The following is a 23190-nucleotide window of genomic DNA, read 5'->3' as shown; positions in this document are numbered from 1 at the left end:
AGTAAGTAAATTTACTGTTGTTTCAACACTGGCATTGCCACTGGGCCAACGTGATACATTCGTCTCATGTTGACCCTATAATGTGGTTATTGAAGTAAGTCAGGGTTAAACTTTTCACTCTGATCCATCAACTGATGACTGCACTGACTCAGCATGTGTGATGCTGCTCACTGATGAGCAACACTCCCAAGACCAACCCAGAACAACCACAGAAAAGACATCATTAAGACAAAAAACACGGGGGCAGCCGTGGCCTGGAGGTTGGAGAGGCGGCTTGTGATCGGAAGGTCGCTGGTTTGATTCCCCCACCGGACGGGCAGGAAAAATTTGAGTGTGGTGGAGTGATAATGTCCCCACCCTCCTTAGCCGGCTGATGTGCCCTTGAGCAAGGCACTTAACCCCCAATATATGCTCCCCAGGCTCTTGATGCAGCCCACTGCTCCTGTGTGTGTTTCACTGCATGTTTCAATCAGTGATGGGTTAGAGAAGTAATTTTCCAGCTTGGGATTAATAAAGTAACTTAAAGTAACTTAAAAAAAAAAAATACAACAAACAAGAAACTGCATTAAGACCACTGAAGAAAATAATTCGACAAATCCCAAACTGAGGAGCATCAACACCAGCGGTCCCCACTTCCTGGGGCCCGTTTCAGAAAGCAGGCCTGGGCGAAAACTCTGAATACTGAATAAGTGAAGTTTGAAATGAGTTAAGCTCTTCAGTGAGAGAGGTAAGTCAAAGCCGAGACAGAGAGCTAACTCAAGCCCATTTCAGAGGTAACTTAAACTCAGAGTGAGTCTGTGAACATAACCTGGTCAGGAGCAGGGGCCCGTTTCATGAAGCAGGTTATGTGGAAACTCGGAGTATGTTAAGCCTGAAATCGGCGAAACCCTGAGTTAAGCGTTTCAAGAAGCGAGGTAAGTTAACCCTGAGATCGGGGTAAGTTCAGGAGTAAGTTAAGCCCGTTTCATAAAGCGAGGTAACTCATACTCAGAGTCTGTTACCGCTGTAACTTAGTCTGTGAACATAACCTGGTCAGGAGCAGGTCTCCTCCCCTTTACAGAGCCGAACTGCTGCTTCGGTTCCTCATTCATTCTTTCATGCACATTTTAGTCCAGACCCAATAGTATTACTATTAAAATGACGTGTCCTTTTGAGGAGGACCCTATGGATGAGGAGTCTGCTTTAGTTCGCAACAGTTGCGTTTAAGTCGGAAAAGGATTTTGATGCCCAGACTGGATTGTTTGTCTCGTCCCGATGACTTCTTAGTTGAGTGGTAGTCGGTTAGTCGGTTTTGGTGGCTCAGGGCCGTCTCTTGTGCCTCTGTTGGAGGTGCTGGTCCTCTGCCTTTTATCCGCTGGCTGAGTAGAAGTCAGATGTTACTTTCCTCTGTCCAAATTAATTAATGAAACAGGACAGATGAGGACATTTATGTGTGTGAAAACTGCCTTATGTTGGGGATAAAGCTGCTGCAAATTGAAATAACCATGATGATGATATTTACTTTGTTTAATATGTCAGATGTTATTACAGTAAGACTGTATATGTGATATGAGTGAATAAATTCCAAACTGGCACATTGACTCATACACAGCATATGCCTGCATGAGGACTTTTAGGACTTCTTCTTTTTTGTCAGTGACCGTTGCCATGGCGAATCATAGTATTGGGGCTCTATTGATGATACTTTTTTATAGTCGTTGTGTGCACACGCTTAAGTCAAAGTCAACCTACTCCTAATAATAGACCAAGCCAATTACAGACCAAATTGCACTTATAGACAAATGTGATTGGTTATGTAAACTTGTATGACACTTGTGGAGAAATCACATGAATTCTCATAGGTCATCGTTTTTTTTTCTGAATGTTGACCAAATTCAACATACCAAACTTATAACAATCATTTTCATCAAAAAAGGACTTTTCACTTTCACTGGCCCTTGGTTTCAGTCAGAAAAGGTTTGGCACACAACCCTCAATGAACCCTTGTTTTTTTCACATTATGTTTCATACAGATTAAACAAACAAGATGTAAGAGCTGTATCCTCAGCCGGGTTTTGTGAGGGCGACCTGCATTAAAAGTCAGGGTCTTATTTTTATTCCCAATTTGCCCCTAGTGGGGATCAACAACAAACCGGCATCACATACTATTTCTGCTTTGTTTGTCACTTTCTCAACAGATGCATGTATTGTGATCTTCACATTGTCCACTACTGCTGATATGAACTGGACATGAGTGCTGCCTGCCTGACTCGCTCCATCACAGGGGAGGCTGACGATGGGCTGTGCTGCAGTTTGGGAGTCACTTTTTGCACATATCCATGACATTGAACAGACACAGAGCATGTCCATACTCAAGAAACACATTTTATTAAGTTAGGTTCACAAAGGAGAGACCTAGAAATATTTAAAACAATGCTGGACACAATATCCAGAATTATATTTTTTAATAGGATCATAATTAAGATGAGCAGATTCCATCCCCTCTAATTACAACAGGAGATAAGTTCCATTTAAGTGCATTTGTGTCTTCGGCTCCACATGAGCTTTCAGCTGGAGTCAGTGTAGTTTATTTCAGACGAAACGGAATTTGAGCTTATGGGGTGAATGGATGCTGCTGAACCACCACCTGTGAAGCTTATGACCCCTGTTAGCTTCACTGATGGATCACCCCGACAACAGGTAAGTGTATTTTTCCCTACAGTTCACCATTATACATAGATACATATATATAAAAACTATATGTATGATCAGATAATTTAAATTGAATCAAGGACCATTAAAATATCACCACAATCCCATTGTAAAATAAATTACACAGAATATGATTGACATCTGATGCTAACATTTGTGTTAGAATACTTACACATCTATAACAAAGATGAAGAGGCCTTGTGCATGAAGCACTTTGTCAAATCCTGACAAAATAAAAATACAAATTGTGCAAAATGTCTTACATTTAAAAAAAAAAAAAAAAAAAAAAAAAAAAAGTATGTTAAAGGTAATACTCAGGTGTTCCACATACAAAAACTCATAACTCCACGTTGTCCATGTAGCACTTTGCGGCACCTACCATTAATGTGCAGCTTTGATATAAATGTAATACAATAACCATCATCACACCACTCTGGTTCATCCAGGTGTCATGAGTGATCACTGAAGCGCACACACACATTTTCTGTTTGGTCAACTCAGTGACACAATGTGGTGTGCACGAATGCAGCCACTGTAATTTGTGTAAACATATTTGGCGTCAAGTTAAAAGTAAAGAGATGAGCTCCACGCATTTGTGAAGACATCTGTAAGGCTCTGGGTGAAGCTGGGGCTGCTGTGAAGCCCGGAGCTGCCTCGGTCTAAACTATCGGGCTCCTAGCATCAGCCACAGCTGGGAGGCTATGAGGACAACGATACCTTAGTGCAGCTAATCCCATTCAGGTCAACACCTAAAATCAATATTCAAAAACCTACTATCACAAAAGCCTCATCTACACAGAGAGAAAGTGTTTTTTCTTCCACCAAGGTAAATACGTACAAAATCAACACCCATTAACGCCCATCCATTATTCAACTGTATTGAAATTCACTCAGCCAGTTTCACACGGTCCATTCACTTGGAAGAAGCTGGGTCGAGGTGTTTGAGTACTCCTCCCACGAGGTGGAGGCTTCCAGTGATGAGGACGTGGATCTCAGCTGCATCACGGAGCGGAGCGGCTTTGGCCATGACGTTGGGCTTAACCGGCAAGACGGTGTTAGCCAAGTCTGCCACCACTGAATCCCTGCCCTGAGTGATCCACTGGAGGGCGCTGAGGATGCAGGGGAAGACCAGGGTGTCTGCTTTCTTTTCACTGTTCAGGGGGAGGCTGTCCTCAATGAGCAGCTGTGGACCTTTGTTATCTCCCACCTTGTTGTGGAGATGCCAGCTCCTCTCATTGTCCAAGCAGCGAGTCAGCATGTTCTCCACGGAGACGTTGAAGTTCTGCTGATCTGAGAGGCACGGATCGACAGAACAACTAATTAAGTTCAGTAAGTTCAAGACACGGTCAACATACAGTATCACAGAGGGGACTTGTCGTCATTAATGGAAGAACGTATAGACATTGTTTGTCTAGAAAAAGTTCCGACATATGATCCCATCCTACAAATGGTGGGATTAAACATACAACATGCAACAGGTTTTGATCTCTGGACGGAGCCAGGTTAGTTATCTACCCCTGTTTCCAGGTGTTATGCTAAGCAGGGCTAATCCCACCCCCCTCTAACTGCACTGAAAAGAGATTAGTATCTTCTTACTTCACATGCATATTTTCTAAAAAGGTACCCTATTCCTTTGCATGAACCACGGAAGCAGTCATGAAAGTCCACGTGGCCTAAAAATCACTGGTACGTTTCTTAAATTGGAGTTTAAGTGGAGTTAAATGTTAGCTACCAACAGCCAAAACAACAACAATGTTCAGTGATCTCACCTGCGTTACAAAAAGCGATGGCTTCAGTGATGTTTGGGCAGAACACGGCAAAGTCAAAGTGGCATGACTGGAAAAAAAATAAACAAATAAAAGCGATAAATTTCTGCTTAGACAGGTGTCGTCCGAGCAAAACGACATGATTTTCTGCTATTAATCTCTAAACCAGGACAAAAATATATAAAACACAAGCTAATGAAGAAAACTCATTGTCACTTTTCATCTTTTTTTTTTGGAATGATGCACACGTTGTCAAATTGGTGAAGATGTTTTCGTCATTTGCTTATGTTTTGACAATTTGCATGTGTTTTCTGTACATTCTGTTTTCTGTACTACAGTGTCCACACACACTGTATATCTCTTGTCATAAAAACATTAATTTTTAGAGATGAATTGGAAGATCTGGCCAATGTCTGTCAAACTTCTAAAACTAAAGAACAGCTCTATAGGGCTCTACAGCTCTATATTCTAACGACAGTGACGTTAAGAATAACGCTGAAGGAGAGAGCACTTGACTGATCCCATTTATGCTGTGACAGAAGAGCCAATGAGAAATCCGTCCTACCCATCATTCGTCAAACCCTGCCTTGCTTTTATAAATGTCGCTTTATTAGCACGAAATGCTAAAAACAACAATCTAACACCAAACACTTACATTGCAATACTCACAAGAATATTCTGCTTAATAGTGAAGACAACGACCTTATTCTCTGCACCGCAGAAGGCAGCTGTACTCACCACTAGAACTTTGAGCATGGCAGCTGAGTCCCTCTCTCCTGTGGCATTGAACAGCAAGACTCTGGCCACAGGTCCACTACGGCACAAACAAGATCAAGGCTTTACATCAGCATTGCTAAGCTGTCTTTACTGAATGAACGCGTTCAGTGAATCAAGGACCAATTGTCAGTAGTAGGAGCTGGACAACAGAGTAAAGGTGGAAAGAGGAAAGGTGACGCTCCTTAAAACGAGTACGTCTGGAGTGTTTCATCTGTCCGTTTGCTTCGTTAGTTTGGGCTTATTGTGGCAGGTGAGAGGGATGTCATTTCACATTCAATGAACCTCACACAGCCCATGTTGCTGGTAACACATTTATGTCAGACAGAGCGAGAGAGTGATGAAACAGTAATCACCTGATTGATCACTTGTCATTTCAAGTGACAGATACTGGGCAGAGCAGCCAGATATAAATATGGCAGGCTTATCATCATTTCCTATTGCTACTTATGTGCACATACAAGCAAAATTAAATTATAAATTGCTATGGTATCGGATGCTATGCAAATATGGTATACTATACACAACACAAAAAGATCATTATTGCATGATAAAAAAGAAAAAGTGAACATAACAGCAAATAATAATAATAATAAATAATAAAGTAAATAGCATTCAGTCTACTTTTAAACAATGATAACTAAAGTTGTTTGATGAGCCCAGACCAAGTGTCACGTCACTGGGCACGTCTCAAATTCTACATCTGCTGCCCACGACCTCATTTTATGTGGCCCGCAAAGAATACAATTTGTATAACACAATTCCATGCTGGAGTGCAGTGCAGTGTCTATTAAACTACATGTCCCAGAATGCATCCTGATTTTGTTATCCGCACAGTGTAGGTGACGGAAGCTGATGCAAAGGGAAGACAACGTAATGACAAATGAGAAATTGAATCCGCGTTTGTCGCTAACAGAGACAAAGTTCCACAACCTTGGCCTCAAAGGAAAACAACAAAAACTGAACTACAAAGGTTGCTGGCATTGTGAATCGTTCAAACTGTCACTCACCTTGCATTCCTTTCGTGCTGAGCTGCAGCCTCTGTGAACCAGTCTGCACAGGCCTGCATACTGCGCATGGTGTGAGCTCCATCTAAGAAATACGTGAGCGCTCCATGTTTCACAGTCTGGTTCCTTCCAGACCACACTGTGTCTGCCAGCCCTGAGACCAAACACACACACACACACACAACGACATGAGGTGATCACATTAGGCCCAGGAACTGTCAAACGTTTGATTTCTATCAGTTCTGATTCACAAACACCACAGCTACCGCTAACATCACGGCTCTTTTAATTAACAAATTTTGCCCGTTTGCCTTCACTACTGCTAATTTCGCTGACATGATCATGTTCTAATGTGCAGTCCCATCTCTTTATTTTATCTGTCACATGTCAACATGTTATTAATTAAATGAGTTCCAAAAAGTAGCAAAGCAATGATCTTTTCCTGATTTTCTCTTAATCTTCTGTTTTGTAACAACAGTGATCAATTACAATCACCTTTCACCATGATGGGGCTGGGCTTGAAGGAAGTCGCCTGAAGTACACCTCCTGTGTTCTCAACAGTGGAGGAGGGAAAGCTTTCTTCTGTTGAAAGAGGACACGTTGCTAAGAAGACAGGCTTTTCAGACATGGAATACACAACACTGATGTCCATTAAGTGATGGCTTTTTTTGGCCACTCAGATGCAGAGTAGCTACGAGCACACATGCACACACACACAGATTATGTTATTCGAGAAGAAGACAACTCGTTACGTTAGTGTAAGTCAAACAAATGCTTTTCAATAAGAATAGTGTAAAAAATGTCATCCGTCTAAAGCTGATGGAGAAATGTCTAAAATTCAGGCCCCAATATCTTTTTTTGTGTTTTATAAAATGCTACCAACATGAACATGGTGTGTGGATAAGATGCCTTTTTGGTGGCTATGATGTGGTATTTATAGCTGTGACGTGTAGGCCTACACATCACTGTCACTGTGAATGCAGATCGATGTGTGATCGATGTCAGCTATCTGGTGTATGATCATTTTGGAGCATCCTTGCCAAAGTGCTGCATTGTTTTTGTTATATTATATTATTATATTTTGTTTGCGGTGAGCAAGCCACTGCCTTAGTGGGTTGGTTTTTTTTATTGCTTTTGATTTGCCTGCTTCCTGTAGTGCCCACCCGATGTAGCTGTAAGCTAAATTGTGAGCTCCCCACGAATCACTAATTTGTTGTGTTCATGACACGTGTACCTTCACATCACATCTACCTTCGTAAAAGATGAGTATTTTTAATACAACGCTGCTTTCTGGTCGTATATGCCTTAACAGTGTTTGTAATTGCTCTCAATAGCTAGTCAGTGCCACAACAGCATTTATCTTAGGACTCTAATGGTGCTGCTACACAACACTGTTTACATATTCACTGTTTACTGTATTATTTATATTATTACTTACTTTATTACACACATTACTTATATTTTCCTTGCTTTATTGCACTAATGCCTTGTTGCACAGCTGTTTTTGGTTTCTTGATTACTGTAACTACTCTGTGTGCCTTTAAATTGCCCCCCTGGGGACAAATACAGTATTTTGGAATTTGAATTGAATTTAAATTGAAGCCAATCTCCATTTTTGTAGTTATGATTTCCTTCTTGGCACAGACATACAGTTCAATTATTAGTTAAATCCCACCTGGTATGCATCTTTTCTGCAGCCAAGTGTGACTTAGCTGGAGGGCCAGGGAGGCGTTGTAGCGCTGGTGCTGTCCAGCCAGGCCCAGATGTAAAGGTCCACAGTCTGCCTGGTAGTCCTCCAGCTCTGGACACACCCACAGAGGACACTACAACAACAGATTAGGCTGTATTACATCAAACTGACCAGCTGGAGGAGGGATTTCAACAACCAAGTGCAGTTAAACCTTGATGTTTCATTGAGCAATCTCTGAATGAAAACACTGTATTAGTGTGAACGGTCACTCACTCTTATCTCTTTGGCCCTGTCTCTGAGCACAGCCATCGCGTCTTCTGGCTGTTTGACTGTGAAAGCAGGAACCCCTGGCTGAAAACACATGAGAAGTAAAAAAAACAGCACTATGCAGCAATGAGCACTTTTACTTTAAAGGACTTCAATGTCTCTCCATCAAATTAGATTTCAAATATGAAGCATCACTACTTGCTTGAAAATAACAGTTCACTTTAATGGAATTAAGTTATCCTTTACCGACCCCCTTAGGGAATTTTATCCTGTGCATTGAACCATCAGAAACCCTTCATTTTTACAAGACTTTTATTGTAAAACTTTATAGAAACATGTTGCAAGAATTATGGACACAATTGGAATGTATCTCCTGCCAACTTTTCTCGAGACGCACCCAGTGAAAAATAAAAACAATGCTTCACGGTTGTCCTGTGGATTGTGTTATGGGTCCAATGGGAGTGACTGCTGAGTAAAGTGCGACACCTAGTGGAAAAATTCTGCATACCAGTAGCAGCCTGCTATGTGGCTTCATGTTAAAATCGGTCCAAACCTACGGTGCAGAACCCAGAGCAGTTTTAAGCCAGCACTTGACCAAGGCACTGACAGAAGAGTTAACCTCACACACACTGAGGCACTTGTTTCTTTGTTTTTTGTTGTTGTTGTTTTTTTTTTTTAAAGACGGAAGAGGAAACCAGAACACCCGGAGGAAAGATGGGAAGAACACGCAAACTCAGCACAGAACCGCAAAGCCCTGCTCTGGCTGCAATTAAAACCTTCTTGCTGTGAGGCTACAGTGATTACCACTGAGCCACAGTGCTGGCTAAATTCCACCTGCTGTTGAGGACCGTGACATAAAGCTGCAAGTGCTAGAAAATTAATAAGGGACCCTTGAGTAATTATCATGTTGTTATTATTATTTCAAAACAATTCAGTCACAAAGCCACATTCCTGATATGTACAGCCAATTCACCTTGAAGATGCCTCCTTTTTGCCAAGCGATCTTTTCAATGGTGTCTCCAAGAATCTGAGTGTGGTCTATACCCAGAGAGGTGATACCACACACCCATGGCTTCCTGTTGACACACAGCCACAGAAGGGGGGGGGGGGGGGTGTAAGAAAAAAAAAAAAACATTGGTGATTTCATTACAGCACTGATAAAACGGTTACTGAATCTTTATGGCGAGTAATTAAAAGTGCAACAGTACGCAGTACAGCCTTCTCAATGTGTACATTTACAGAAACCTGGTTCACGCAAGGGCGTGTAAATGCACTCAGTGAAACAGAGTTTGTACTTGTTTATTATGTAAAGGCACATATCAGGACAGGTGACGTGCTTAAACGGGTGTAGGGAAGGCGTCATCTCCAACGCCAAATGATAACATAATTATTATTTTTCTAAATTCGCACTGCTATCTGTTGTGGAGATCTCCTGATACTGGCTGATAAAACTGTAGTGCAGTTACTGGATGCAAACCAATCAAAATGTCTTATTTGCCACACACATGAACACATCAAACATAGAGAAGGAAATCTGTATGTGGAGTAACACTTTCTTCAACAGGTAAAGATAAAGGTTCTGTGCCAACACTCAGCTAGTGCGTTCTATGACTATTTCTTAGTGTTCTCAGCTCTCTGATAAAGTTTGATAATGTTGAACAGTTACATTTATTGTTTCACTAAAACAGTCCTTTATTGGGTCCAAAACATTATCATAAAATATATTATGGTTTTGTGTTTCTGTGTATCCAAGTGACCGGCCAGTCATGAAATACCAAGGCTAAAGCATTGTTCTCCAATATGAAACACATTAATGCTACTCTTTGATATTATTTGGTCTTTCTGAAACCTAAGTCCCTTTAAAACAAAAGGATGTCAAGCCTGAATCAAATTTCTGATCACCAGTTAAGTTGCAATTTATATTCATGTCTGTCCACCCTCATATATGCAGTGACTGACAGAGAGCTTCATCACATGGTGCGACAACAATCACCTGAAGCTCAGTATCATCCAAACTAATGAGCCTGTGCTTCACATACGGATGTTACTGCAAAGAAGCTACCAAGACTAAAACATGGATGCTCGACACAAAGTTTCAACCCAGAACACAGGAGATCTGTGCAGTCAGGACAGTTTCAAGGACACCCAAGTTATGCTGTTGAATGATGGACAGAAAACATTATGATGCCTTTTGGATATAAAACGTCATCACTTCATTTTATTAGAAAAACATTATCTTATGATAATGTTTATGAGATGAGTAACTCACAACCAATAGCAACTTAAGTAATAAACAGTCTTACCTTATAATGTTGGTGCAGTCATATGCTCCACCAATACCAACTTCAATCACAGCTAAATCCACCTGGACAAAAACAGAGTTGTTTAGATTCAAGGCAAGTGATATTAATAAATGTTTTTGCATTTCTAGTAGGCCTGAGGATGATGCCAATCGGTCCATCTGACACACTGATCCAAAGCAAGACATCTCAACACCTTCACCATTGTGGACAACAATGGACGACACTACAGCTTGGCTTACTTAGTGGTAAGCCGACTAGCATGCTACAGCTAATGTACAACATCTGGTGTGCCACAGAAACCTTTTGAATAAAACCCACATTAAAGAATTTCTGTTCTGCACACAACTACGTGGACACAAAAAGAATTTGGGAACGTAATGAGAGTTCAACAGGCTGCAATGTGCTACCTTCTCCTGAAGAAACACATGGAAGGCCAGGATGGTGAGGAAACGGAAGTATGCAGGCATGGACCCTCCATGGGCATCCTGAAGAGGTCAAAGTGAAGGAAACAAATGGCCGCATCACCTTGTTTGCAATATTTCTGTGCAACACATGGCAGTTAATGCAAATCTAACACGGGGGTTTGTTTTTGTAATTTTAAATCAGAACCTCAGCACTCGCACTTCAGTTCATTCACTGTTCGGCTGACTCTTGACATTCAGACCAACCACATATTTTGTCTCAACAACTGGTGGAGACCAAAGAAGAGCAGCAAAGAGAGTGAATACTTGGCTTACATTACTTCTCTACGATAAACATTAAGTTTTTTTTTTTTTAAAAGAACAACCATTAATGTGTTAATAATAAGTAAGCAGTCAAACCGCACACTGAATAATGTGTCCAAAGTTTGCTGTCACATGAGGATCACGTTCATCCTGACACGAGGGCTCTTATTTTCAACTGCACTCAATTACAACTTGTGACACTGATAATACAGAGCTGAGGCTGACATTCTATACAGGCTGGGAATACAAACAGGATGCACAATCAGGGAAAACGCTAAAGCTGTTTTTTGGTTTTGTTTTTTTTACATGATTAATGGTTAATCCACTGAATCATTTCACTAAGGGAAGTGAATGAGTAACCAGCTAAAACAACTGTTCCACTTCAAAGTGAGAAGGTGCTGTGCTGTATGTAGCCTTGTTACACGACATACCTTAGTTTCCTCCAGCCGTCCATAAACCTGCCAGAAGTATTTAGTGAAGAGCTCTTTCCCAATTGGCTGTCCGTTTATTCGAATCCTCTCCCTGACTTGGACCAAATGAGGGGAACTGCAACCAAGAATCAAATGTCAAAGTGTTGACAGGAAAACTTGTGTATTCTTGTATTAATCCAAGACACGCAGGCCTACTGCTACCCTCATGGTCACATCAGATAAAGAGGCTAAATCTGCTACTTTATTGTGTGACGGACGGCATTTGTTGCAGTTCGTTACCAATTGAAACCAAATATAAATAGACATAGCTCCCTTTATATAAGCCAAATCTACAGCATGTGTTAGTACTTCCTTTTATTTTAATGTCAATACCAAGTGTGTTGCATTCGCAACCACTTTGTCAACAGCTTGTTGATTCTTCTACATCTAAAGACCAGAAGAACCAGTTATGTTAAAAAAATAAAAAAAAACAACAAAAACAAAACTGCAATACTCTACAAATTTTACATTCTGATTTGGACACAACCTTTGGTTTCAACGCAACAGAAAGTATAAGGGCCCTGCACTGGCTGTATTCAGATAGTGTACATTTTATTCATACACTGCAGTCTCACCTGTAAAATCCCGTGCGGAAGCCGTGACCTCTCAGAATCTGCTCGGTGAACGCACACGTCGAGCCCTGAAAAACACAGACACTTACAGGCCACCTTCGTCCAGCCGTCTCCCTCAGTGAAAAGAACGCATGTGCAAAAGCATGTTTGCATGACCTTCTGTCAGAGATTGCGTAATAAGAGTTTCCAGCTCAATATCAGATTAACACCCTTTGGTCGAAATGAAAACAAAGTGTTAGTAAGATGATTACATGTACCTGTATTTAAATTCCTCCATGTGTGAATACATTTGTATGTGACTCATATGGTCAAAGAATTACTGACTTTAAAATGCAACATACGACGCACAAGCAGCTTGTGTGTTTAGTCAGCTCACCTTGCCCTTTGTTCCCGTCACATGAATGATATTGAGATGGTCTAGATCCTCCACCTTTGTCAGAGACACACACATCAGACAAGATTATAGGAAATACTTACTCTATCACGTTAGATAACAATAGCATTATCTGTAATCCTTGAAGTCGTCACTTATGTGACCAACCTGCCTCATGCGCTACGTGAGCTGATATAATCCACTCACTTTGAGTCCGGCTCGTTCCAGGAAGCCCCTCATGGCCTGAAGCTGCATCTGAGGGTGGCTCCGCTCTCTTCGTACCTGCTCCAGAGCACTGGCGTTAGTCTGCAGCGTGTTCAGAGTGCAAATGGCATCCTGCAGCAAAAGAAATGTCATGAACGTCAGCATTTAACAGAAAAGAAAAAAAAAAACAAAACCTTGATAATCCACACCGCACAAGACAGGACAGAAACTTGGACTCCATGCACACATCCTGCCAGTAACATATTGCTATGTGTAAAACACAAGTCAACCATGAGATTAAACACAGAGGCACCATTTTCATTCTACATGCACACACTCAGTGAGAGCGACAAGCTAAAGGGAGTCGAGGTCTCACGACTGACTGTCTGACAGTAGCTTGTTCTCAAGTCCAGTTCTTATCCATCAGTTGATGACTACACTGGCTTGGTCAGCTGATAACTGATCTCATTATGTAGACGAAAACTTTTTCAAAAAACTGGACCTGGAAATGCTGAGCCCTGAAATAATCAGTCCATTGAGCATTTGGTCTAATGATAGAAAAATAATAATATCTCAAAGAACAAACAAATATTCACAGTTTCAAAGAGTTTCTGTTTTCAAGCACTGTCAGTTGACTGTGCTTTGGAGTGTTGGTCAGACAAACAAATAGAAGATATTTTGTTTCACTCTTCTGCTCTTTTCTAAACTGAAAACCACAGATTAAACAACAATAGAACTCATGTTACCTCTATCTGTAGGCTTTTATCATAGGTGAATTTGAACAAGTTTCCCATTAAAACCCAAAACCAACAACGAACGTATCCACTAATAAGTATGGTGTGTGTATCTGATAAACCTTCCTCCTCTGTGCCACAAAGCTCCATTGTTGTCTAAAAACACAATAAAAAAACACATTCCCTGACTGACACTCCTTACCCTCCCTTCCCATGAACACACACACTCGAGATTATTTTGATAGTGTCTTTCACTCAAATCTACAACAACCACCAGCTGTTTGAGAAAATCACCTTATTAAAAAGAAAAAGCAATTCTTTTTTTATGATTTACACCTTCACTGGACTCAGCAGGTTGAGTAGAGAAGTCAGGCAGTATTTGACCTGGACTGGAACACTGGTTATTTTACAATAGCAGAAACCAAACCAATGCAGCTTGGCTTTATGCAAATGTAAAGTTTTTTCATTTCTATTTTTTCAGCTAATTTAGGCTCAACAGACAGAATAACTTTCCTTCATATTTACCATACAGACACGAAAGTGTCATAAATCTCTTCCCACCGCTGTGGGTTTTGAACAGTTGGCTGAATATGACAGCTTTTGGCTTTGGGAACATGAGATGGACATTTGTTACTACCCTCTCACATTTTATGGACCAAAACATTAACTTGAAAAATATCTCTGACATCAACCCATAATGAAAATAATTTCTATTTGCAACTCAAATTAGCGTCGGAGTGATCGAAGTCAGAAATAATAGGTGAGTGAAAATGGGAAAAACAACTGTTATGTACATTTAAAACAAACAAACAAACATCAGTCTTGATATCAAGGAGCAAGTGGCAATATTTTGGCATCTACAGCAACGGAAAGTGGCTGTTATCCTCTTTATTAGCATAAAATTTAAATTGCAATAAAGATAGGCCAGTGTCTTGGGTGGAACTGTGTTGACAGTTCTGTGTTTAAACAGCATCTAAAATACTGTATTTAGTGATTTCGGTTAAGTTAAAATAAAATACACACAGATGCACTTTAGTTTTCACAAGATGTAAAGCTGTCTCAAGCCGAACTCTCAAACATGGCATCAAAGAATAGGTTTTAACCCACGTGTTAGCAGCACACTGGTTACACTTTGACGTTGTCCGTCTGGGTACCTGTGTAACAGTGGGTGCCGTGAACTGTGTCAGAGCGCACACCATAACTTTTCATAGCTCAATTACTCAGGACCCAGCAACGATTTTACCAGCTCATGGTGACTCGTCTCCGTCCGCCTAAAGTTTTTGTAGTCTCGTGTGATCCTGTCAGCCATGTTTCTGTCCATCTCAAATCTAAAGTGTGCAGTCACTCAGAATTGTAAGGCAAACTTGCCAAACTAGCGCATGTGGCTAGCTAGCTCGCTAGCAGCCGGTGCAAACACGCGAAGAAGAGACTAAAACACAACTTACCTGGTACTCCATGCCTGGTATGTGAGGTGCCGTCTTGGTGCTGTAGTATCTGACTGAAAGGCCCGCCAACCTGCACGTCCAGTCCTTCGTTCGAAGCCGCGCGGCAAATGCGGAGCCCCGCTGCCACACGCGCGACATGCACACCATCGTGAAGCGACGTGCTGTCACAGGAAGCTGCAGCCAAATATGGGACGTTCTTTTGTCCATACGGAATAACGTCATGACACGCCCTTTCTTATTACAACTCAGATTTTAAATTATTTACTCTTCTTTTTTTGTGGTTGATGATTAATTATTTTTCTTATAGTCAAATGTTAATTATTACTTTTATTTGACATAATATTTCCTTCAGTATTTTACGTATGGAGAGAAATTAATCTTAAAGGGTCATAAATGTCTATTACATCATCTACAAATGAAAAACAAGATTTTTCAGTGTACAACGAATTTTGCGTAATTTTAAAACATGTAAAACAGTGTCACAAATGTACACAAACTTGAATATATGCTAAAAATGTACACACAGATTTTTACTTCAACTTCACAGCTTTGATAATTCTTACTTTCTGCCTTTTTATACAGTCAGTGCTTCTTGTGTATGTTTATGTAAAATATTTTCAACATCAAAAAAATTATCTGTCCTCCGGGTCGCCAGGCGTCGCTTTCAGTTCGTTGCGGTAATGCGGTCCTGTAGTTCCTGTTGCTGCCTTCAGGTACTGTGAAAATAATGAGTTTCAGAAATATCGGTAATGCAAAAATGCTCAGTTTAGGCTGTATGAGAGCCAACAAAGTAATAAATCCAACAAGAATATCAGAAAGAAAGGATATAATTATGGAAAAGACTGTCTTTGACAAGTGAGTTGTGACTTAGAGGACAGCTCGGACACAACAAACTGTCAAAAACCGGCACATGAAGTGAATATAAATAATAGTTTATTTCTTTTCTGCGTTGTTGCATTATATTGTATATTAAAAGTTAATCTGACGTCTGTGTTTTAATTTTTTGTTTTAGCATAACAGACGCATTGATGAAACAATTCACGGCAGTGCAACGACTGCGAGTTTGAGTTGAAATTAAATGCAGCACAGACTCGCAGGGACTCAATCTAGCGAACGGGAGAAAGATGCAGCGAGACAAAACTAGCAATGCCGGTGGGGCTGAAAAGTAAGAAAACGGCTGCTTAGAATTTTAAATTCAAAACATTTGTGTTTTCATCCCTTTTAATGCACCCTGAAATGTTCTATATTATTAATATTTTAAAGGAAATGCTCTAATATAGAATGTAATGTCTCTTTAGGCCCGACCGGGAGGCCGCCATAATGTCGAAATACTACGATGGAGTTGAATTTCCATTCTGTGATGAATTCTCCAAATATGAAAAAATGGCAAAAATAGGACAGGGGACCTTTGGGTGAGTAGTACACAAACATTTCATCTATTAATTATGTTTGTGGATGCGTTTCTGTGTGTTTGCGTGGTTAACGTGTGTGGCTAACGTTAGCCTAGCTCTTCTGATAGCTTTCGTCTTTAAGAATATGCTTGTGAACAGGTAAACATTGAAAGTTTTGCTTTCTCCGCATGGCCAGTTGTTCGAAAGTGTTAAAGGACAGGTATCTGATACATTTTCTGGAAATTATTTTTAATTGTTGTTTACAAATTCACCCGCTGATTTCGGTGCTGCCGTTTGTTGTATTAACTAGTTGATAGATTAAGGTAGTTTCAACCGGGTTTGCTTTTTTATAAGCTAATTCAAGTTGTCCGATGAGTGCTTGTCCTTTATTTGTATCTGTCTCTTGTGCTGTAACATTCTCTTCACAGGGAGGTGTTCAAAGCAAAGCATAGACAAACTGGGAAGAAGGTCGCACTGAAGAAAGTTCTGATGGAAAATGAGAAAGAAGGGGTAAGAGGCCTTTCCCAGTCTTCTGTGATGATTGGTACATTGTGAGCGGTTGTCCTCACGGACTCAACATGAGGGATTTGTCCAGACAGTGAAGGATTATTCTGTTTTATGACCAGATGGGTTTTCTTTTTTGATTAAATAATTGCTATACTCCTTGACCAATCTAACTGCAAGAAGTCACTAAAAAGAAGTCAGGTGGGACGAGGATACATGAACAATAAAAACAGTCACACATGTTGTAAACAAGCCATCAGCTTAACCAAATGTATTCAGAAGAGAAGCTAAGCTGTTAAATTATTAAGTTTGCCCAACTAGCTTGGTGCAGTTTTGTGCATGCATACAGTTTTCCTGTGCAGTGGGAGGTGACAACTAAGGTATTAAGTGCAAGCACTTTCAGTTTGACTTCCAGTTATTAATATTTTATATTTTCTGTGGCTCTGGAGGTAAAGGGGGTTGTGTACTAATCACAGGACTGAATGTTCAGTCACCACCTCCACTTTTCCTCATGTTGTTGTGTCCTCAAGTAAGGCACTGAATGGTAGCTTGCTGCCTTTGTGTATGTGTGTGTATGAATGTGAGGCAAATTGTTCAGTCTTTTGGGAAAAAAGTGCTTTACTATTTAAATTGCTCATTTGCTTGCAACTCCACGATCATCAATGGTCTTTGGCGAGTTGCAAATTGATAGGCCTTCTCCTCTAAGTTTCATTAATGTGGCTGCTGCCTTATTGACTTTATGTCACTTTTAAAACTACCAACAAAAGTCTGAGTGAGTTGGCAGTGAAAATCCTGTTTTAAACAAACTGTTGTAAAGCTGCTGTTTAAATCCTGTGGTGCTGCCTGTCTTTGTTCTATTGTTCTTGGCTGCTTAAATCTTAATTATTGACAAAATCCTGAGTTCATACTAGTGCATCACTGTTTCCATGCAGTCATTATAGAAGCTTCCTCTTCTTCTTTTTTTAGTTCCCAATCACAGCTCTGCGAGAGATCAAGATACTGCAGCTGCTCAAACATGAGAATGTGGTCAATCTGATTGAGATCTGCAGAACCAAAGGTTGGTCTCACAAGTCCCCAGGCTATACATATTGTATTAATATTCAGTTTCTGTCCTCATGTAGGTCTCTCTGTGTGTGTGTGCATGTGTTATTTAAGGTCATTTTGCTATTTATACCTGGCATCACTTAGAAATAGCAACAATGATAGAAAAATGGTGTAGTTTCCTCATTGATGAAGCCTTAGATTGACACTCTAATCATTCCCTCGTTGTAATTCATTACAACGACAAAAAAAAGAAAAAAAACTCCACAGGATACTTGCGATTAGACTGCTGTGAGATGTATTCATTCTGTCTTTTTCCTCTCATTGCTTTTTGAAGCTACCCAGTTCAACAGATACAAAGGCAGCATCTACCTGGTTTTTGACTTCTGTGAGCACGATCTTGCCGGGCTGCTGAGCAATGCCAATGTAAAGTTCACGTTGGCAGAGATCAAGAAGGTCATGCAGATGTTGCTCAATGGATTGTATTACATTCACAGGAACAAGGTGAGGCACTGATAAAATTGACCACTGCTTGTTTTGACCTCGGAGGGCTCTTGGACAGATTCCAAATCTATAACTGTAACTTATGTGTAGAAAACCCCTGCGTTATGCAGTTTACATACAATGTAATTTTCTTTTTCTGGTGATATTATTTCAAAGACTAAAGAAAATGACAGCTTGAGTTTATCTAAAACTAGTAGTTTAGTCTGACCTGATATTGGTGAGACGTTGCTTTTAGATAAATTTGGTTTATCTGACATGCTAGCAAAGCAATACTGTGCAAAAATCACAGCAGAAACATCAGATACACTATATAGACAAAAGAATTGGGACACCTGACCAATACACCAATAGGGACTTTAATGACATTTAATGCATTCTAAATACATATACTTTAATATGAGATTAGTTCCTCCGCTGCAATAGTCTTCACTCTTCTGGGAAGCCTTTCCACAAGATTTTTCTGCAGAAGAGCAATAGTGAGGTCAGGCATTGATGTTGGATGAAAAGGCCTGAGTTGCAATATCTGTTCCAGTTCATCCCAAAGATATTCAGTGGGGTTGAGGTCAGGGCTCTGTTTGGGCCAATCAGGTTCTTCCACACTGACTCATCCAGCCATATCTTTATGGGCCTTGCTTTGTGCACTGGGGCACAGTCCTTTCCCTTCACTGGATGTAAGGGTCCTAGCCCAACACCTGAAAAACAGTCCTTGCCACACCTGAATTCAATATTAAAGATGAGTGTCCCAATACCTTTGTCTATATAGTGTATTTCAGGCCACTTCATGTAAGTATATATCTTCAAGTGTTTCAGTTATAACAGAAAATAAATAAACAAGTTTGCTGATTTTACATATGCTGCAATGCTAATCAACCATCAGTTGTCTACCAAGAAGTGACTGTTGTTACTGCAGTTTCATAGTGATTTCGGTTAGTTCAGAAAGCTCGAAAACAAAGGAAGGACTCACGTTGGACGTGCACAGCTCGTAGCAGTTGGTCGACCTTCTTCATAGGTTTGATAACATCTTGCCAATGGACTACAGTTGAAAATTAATCACGCCGGTTTACACTGGCACACTTGCCAAAATGTTGATTAATGTAAATCAGTTAAACTGGTGAAGTAACCACGTCATTTCTTTTGTATTAATCTCACGGTCAGAAAGATTTGTGCTCTGCATCATAATGTCGCCCTCTCTTTGATCAGATTCTTCACAGAGACATGAAAGCAGCCAACGTGCTCATCACCAGAGACGGTGTCCTGAAGCTGGCTGACTTTGGTTTGGCTCGAGCCTTCAGCCTGGCTAAAAACAGCCAGGGGAACCGCTACACCAACCGTGTGGTCACACTCTGGTACAGACCTCCAGAGCTGCTGCTGGGTAAGAGATCAGCAGAAACTCAACAAAACGCACAAAGGCAGAAATATGCATATGCTCTCCTTTTTATCTTAGGACTCATTCAGACAGAGTCAGGCGCTGGGGCAATTAGCGTTGGGTCATGCAGTGGCGTGGGAGCACACAACAGAGTTAACACACTATCCATGCGTAAACTCCGCCTGGATAGTGCCCGTTTTCAGCTCTCCCAGACAGGCTTTTTCTATCCAGAACAAGTTAGCAGAGTATTTCTGCTGCCCTGCCTGTGCTATTTCCTGGCAACACATTGTTTTTTGAGGCACCTGACAGCATAATAGAAACTGGGAGCAAGTTGTAAATGGTATGAACCACAATAAATGATTACTGTTTGGTCTGATCACCAAGTTATGCTGTTGGCCACCGCAGTGTGACTTCGGCTTGCGATTTGCAGGGCTCTGATTGAACACTTTCCTGCTCCAAACCATTCCAAAATACAATATAAACTATCCCAAAGTAATGCTGGTTGACCCAGTTGTATAATCACATGTTCATATATTTATTCATATCACATTCATTCAACTTCTGTCACCTTTCCACAGTTTATTAAACTCAGTGAAAGGAGATTAAACTGTTTTTCTCTTTGGACGTGTCTCAATATGAGAGAGAGAGAGGGAGAGTGTGTGATGAGATATTGGTTATGTCTTTTTTTCTCCTGTCTCTTCAGCAATATGTTTTGCCAGTGTGGGCACCGGTGACCTCAGAAAGCATGAACTCCTACCACAGCTATTTATAGTGGCCATTGTGCCAGTTTATCAACTCATCAAACATGCACCCATGAATGATTGGCAGTGAGGCTGTATCTCAGTCACGGTCAAGTCAAGTGTCGGAAAGGCATTCAGTCATGATTTACAGGACCCTTTCATACCGAAGACAAAGTGCTTTACAAATGCCTGAATTAAAAAGGACAAAATCAATGTTTCTTTGATGAACACAGGTATTTATTATATTTATTTTATTGATAGGTGAGCGAGACTATGGCCCCCCCATTGACCTGTGGGGAGGGGGCTGCATCATGGCAGAGATGTGGACCAGAAGTCCCATAATGCAAGGCAACACTGAGCAGCACCAGCTCACTCTCATCAGCCAGCTTTGTGGCTCCATCACCGCTGAGGTAAGATGACATCTCGGCAGAAACACAAGCTTGGGCTGAAGTTGCATTGCCTGTGAGATATTTGTCACGTTTGAACTAAAGGCTGAATTATTTTCTGTCTATCAGGTGTGGCCTGGTGTGGATAAGAAGTATGAGCTTTACCAGAAAATGGAGCTGCCTAAAGGCCAAAAGAGGAAAGTGAAGGATCGTCTCAAAGCGTACGTCAAAGACCCATATGCTCTGGATCTGATAGACAAACTCCTGGTCCTGGACCCGGCACAGCGCATAGACAGTGACGACGCGCTCAACCACGATTTCTTCTGGTCCGACCCCATGCCGTCAGACCTGAAGAACATGCTCTCCACCCACAACACATCCATGTTTGAATATCTTGCCCCGCCCAGACGGAGAGGCCACATGCCGCAGCAGCAGCCGAATCAGAACAGAAACCCAGCCACGACCAGTCAGACAGAGTTTGATCGAGTGTTTTAGTGGCTGAAGAAGCTCATGAACTAGTAGTTTGCATGAATGGACTCTTTGTTAAATAACAAATGTCAGCTTCCCGGCTGTCCTAATATTGAACAAAGCTTCACATTCCTTTTTGTTTGAGGTTTGGTGGACATTACCGGGAGATCTGTACAGTTTATTTGTATGATCATAGATGTGTGTGAGTTTACGGCAGAGGATTCAGGTTGTTTGGGCTGATGAGGGACACGACTGTGATGTTCAGAATCTATCAGAACCCTTTGCCGAGTTCATATGCTTCAGATTTCTACTTTTCTCCGGATGAGAAGAGATGGATCCTCAAATCTATGGACAATGGCGTTGGTTAAACACGGCTCCTGTTAGTTTTAATTTTGATGCTTATGTTTTCAGTGAGTCTGGAATTTTATTTTATTTACATTTTATCCAGAGGTGGTTGTCATTCAAAAGGGTCACAAAATTCTGTCATTATCTATCATTGCCTATTCTTTTAAGTTTTTAAAGATAATGTGACATAACATATTTAATAGAATTTATGGCATAGCATTTAATCGCTTGCCTTGCAACATTAGCTGTTGCTGGCTGATAATTACTTAGAATTACTTGCTTGCCCTTCATCTTTGTCTGCATCCGTCCCTCTTTGTTCACTTCATTTATACCGCATCACAATTAATGGGCTTTCTAAAGAAACTCTGGACACTCAGCTGCTATGACAGTCTAGCTATGTCGGTCGTGAGGTCACTAGCTATGTCGTGTATTTATAATGACAAAATGACAAACTTTTATTTAAACCATTTTACAAGGACAACACCCACATTTGTGAACACATGTCCAAACGTGACATAGCCAAAGTAAAATTATTTTACCATAACTTATATGGCTTTGTGTGATCATGGTAGTTTCCTTTAACTTACAGACATTGTACATGTACTTCTTTGTGTGAGCTGGTGTTTCAACGAAACCTGAAGTTGAACAGCAGCCTGGGCTTCATCTCCTCGTTAACAAAGTCTTCTGGTCTCAGAGGTGATTATAGGAAAAGTTCTGTGAGAGGGAGATTGTTTAAATCTTTGTAGATTTTTATTTGGACACTAAAAAAAGACCTCTTTCAACTGAATGATAACAGGAGAAAATGTGGTGCTTTAAGTACATCTATATGATGCTGCTTTATAGTTCTCCTTCACCATGCTTCAGATATATCACAATATTTCTGTACTTTTTTTTGGACAGCTGTAGTCAAAAATTACACTGTAAAATTTGTAAATTGGTCAGTGATAATCAGATTTAATAATTAAGCAAGACATTTAAGATGTTCAGCCAGGACCAAACTACCAGTCCTGTGATTAATGGACAGACTAATACTACTACCACCACTAACACCACTACTTTTCCACAGTTTGGTATTACAACCTTGTATATGAGGTCTATAACCAAGTGTAAGACACATTGATGAACTGCCTCCAGTAGGTGGCAGCATCATATTAGTTTATCACTAAATAGTAGCTATACATACCTTTTATGCCTGCCACTGAACCCTTGACAATCTTCATCACTGCAGTCCTACCAGTAATAAAACTAAAAGAACCTTCTACTCATTTTTTCCCCATTAGAATCCCAAATGTTAAGAACATTTTTGGTTCCTGTGCTTGTCCTGTATAAGAACTATAGTTCCTTTTGAAGGTAAGCCTATCTGAGTGTTTTTCCACACCTAACAAATGGGTTTAATGTTGAACCGTACTTTATGGTTGCATCTA

At 40.6% G+C, this 23190-nt stretch overlaps 2 protein-coding genes across 2 annotated transcripts; one reads left to right on the top strand and one right to left on the bottom strand.

Moving 5' to 3' along the window:
- Nucleotides 1-2569: 2569 nt before the first annotated feature.
- fpgs (folylpolyglutamate synthase) lies at nt 2570-15215 on the bottom strand. The gene is made up of 15 exons (XM_046374720.1): nt 15022-15215; nt 12846-12974; nt 12642-12695; nt 12269-12333; nt 11655-11769; nt 10906-10983; nt 10499-10560; nt 9169-9271; nt 8202-8279; nt 7914-8061; nt 6734-6820; nt 6242-6392; nt 5196-5271; nt 4461-4527; nt 2570-3981 (listed from the first exon to the last, which is right to left on the bottom strand). Exons 1-15 carry the CDS (start codon nt 15166-15168, stop codon nt 3605-3607), a joined length of 1737 nt encoding a protein of 578 aa, XP_046230676.1. The 5' UTR covers nt 15169-15215; the 3' UTR covers nt 2570-3604.
- An 818-nt stretch (nt 15216-16033) lies between these two features.
- On the top strand, nt 16034-22310 carry cdk9 (cyclin-dependent kinase 9 (CDC2-related kinase)). Its single transcript, XM_046374723.1, has 8 exons — nt 16034-16186; nt 16320-16433; nt 16841-16922; nt 17883-17973; nt 18295-18461; nt 19662-19833; nt 20829-20977; nt 21083-22310. Exons 1-8 carry the CDS (start codon nt 16146-16148, stop codon nt 21446-21448), a joined length of 1182 nt encoding a protein of 393 aa, XP_046230679.1. The 5' UTR covers nt 16034-16145; the 3' UTR covers nt 21449-22310.
- Nucleotides 22311-23190: the final 880 nt, after the last annotated feature.

Source organism: Scatophagus argus, chromosome 20, assembly GCF_020382885.2.
Source record: "Scatophagus argus isolate fScaArg1 chromosome 20, fScaArg1.pri, whole genome shotgun sequence".
In the NCBI taxonomy this organism is placed as follows: domain Eukaryota; kingdom Metazoa; phylum Chordata; class Actinopteri; family Scatophagidae; genus Scatophagus; species Scatophagus argus.
This window is presented reverse-complemented; position numbering and strand designations above follow the sequence as displayed.

Bases quoted from the DNA above. Each gene is read 5' to 3' on its own strand.
- fpgs (XM_046374720.1), bottom strand. From the start codon at position 15,168: ATGGTGTGCATGTCGCGCGTGTGGCAGCGGGGCTCCGCATTTGCCGCG. The intron at 12,975-15,021 runs GTAAGTTGTGTT...CTTTTGCTGCAG, and splicing joins TACCAGGCATGGAGTACCAG to GATGCCATTTGCACTCTGAA. The intron at 3,982-4,460 runs GTGAGATCACTG...CGTGCCTCTCAG, and splicing joins CATCGCTTTTTGTAACGCAG to ATCAGCAGAACTTCAACGTC.
- cdk9 (XM_046374723.1), top strand. From the start codon at position 16,146: ATGCAGCGAGACAAAACTAGCAATGCCGGTGGGGCTGAAAA. The intron at 16,923-17,882 runs GTAAGAGGCCTT...TTCTTTTTTTAG, and splicing joins TGGAAAATGAGAAAGAAGGG to TTCCCAATCACAGCTCTGCG. The intron at 17,974-18,294 runs GTTGGTCTCACA...TGCTTTTTGAAG, and splicing joins TGAGATCTGCAGAACCAAAG to CTACCCAGTTCAACAGATAC.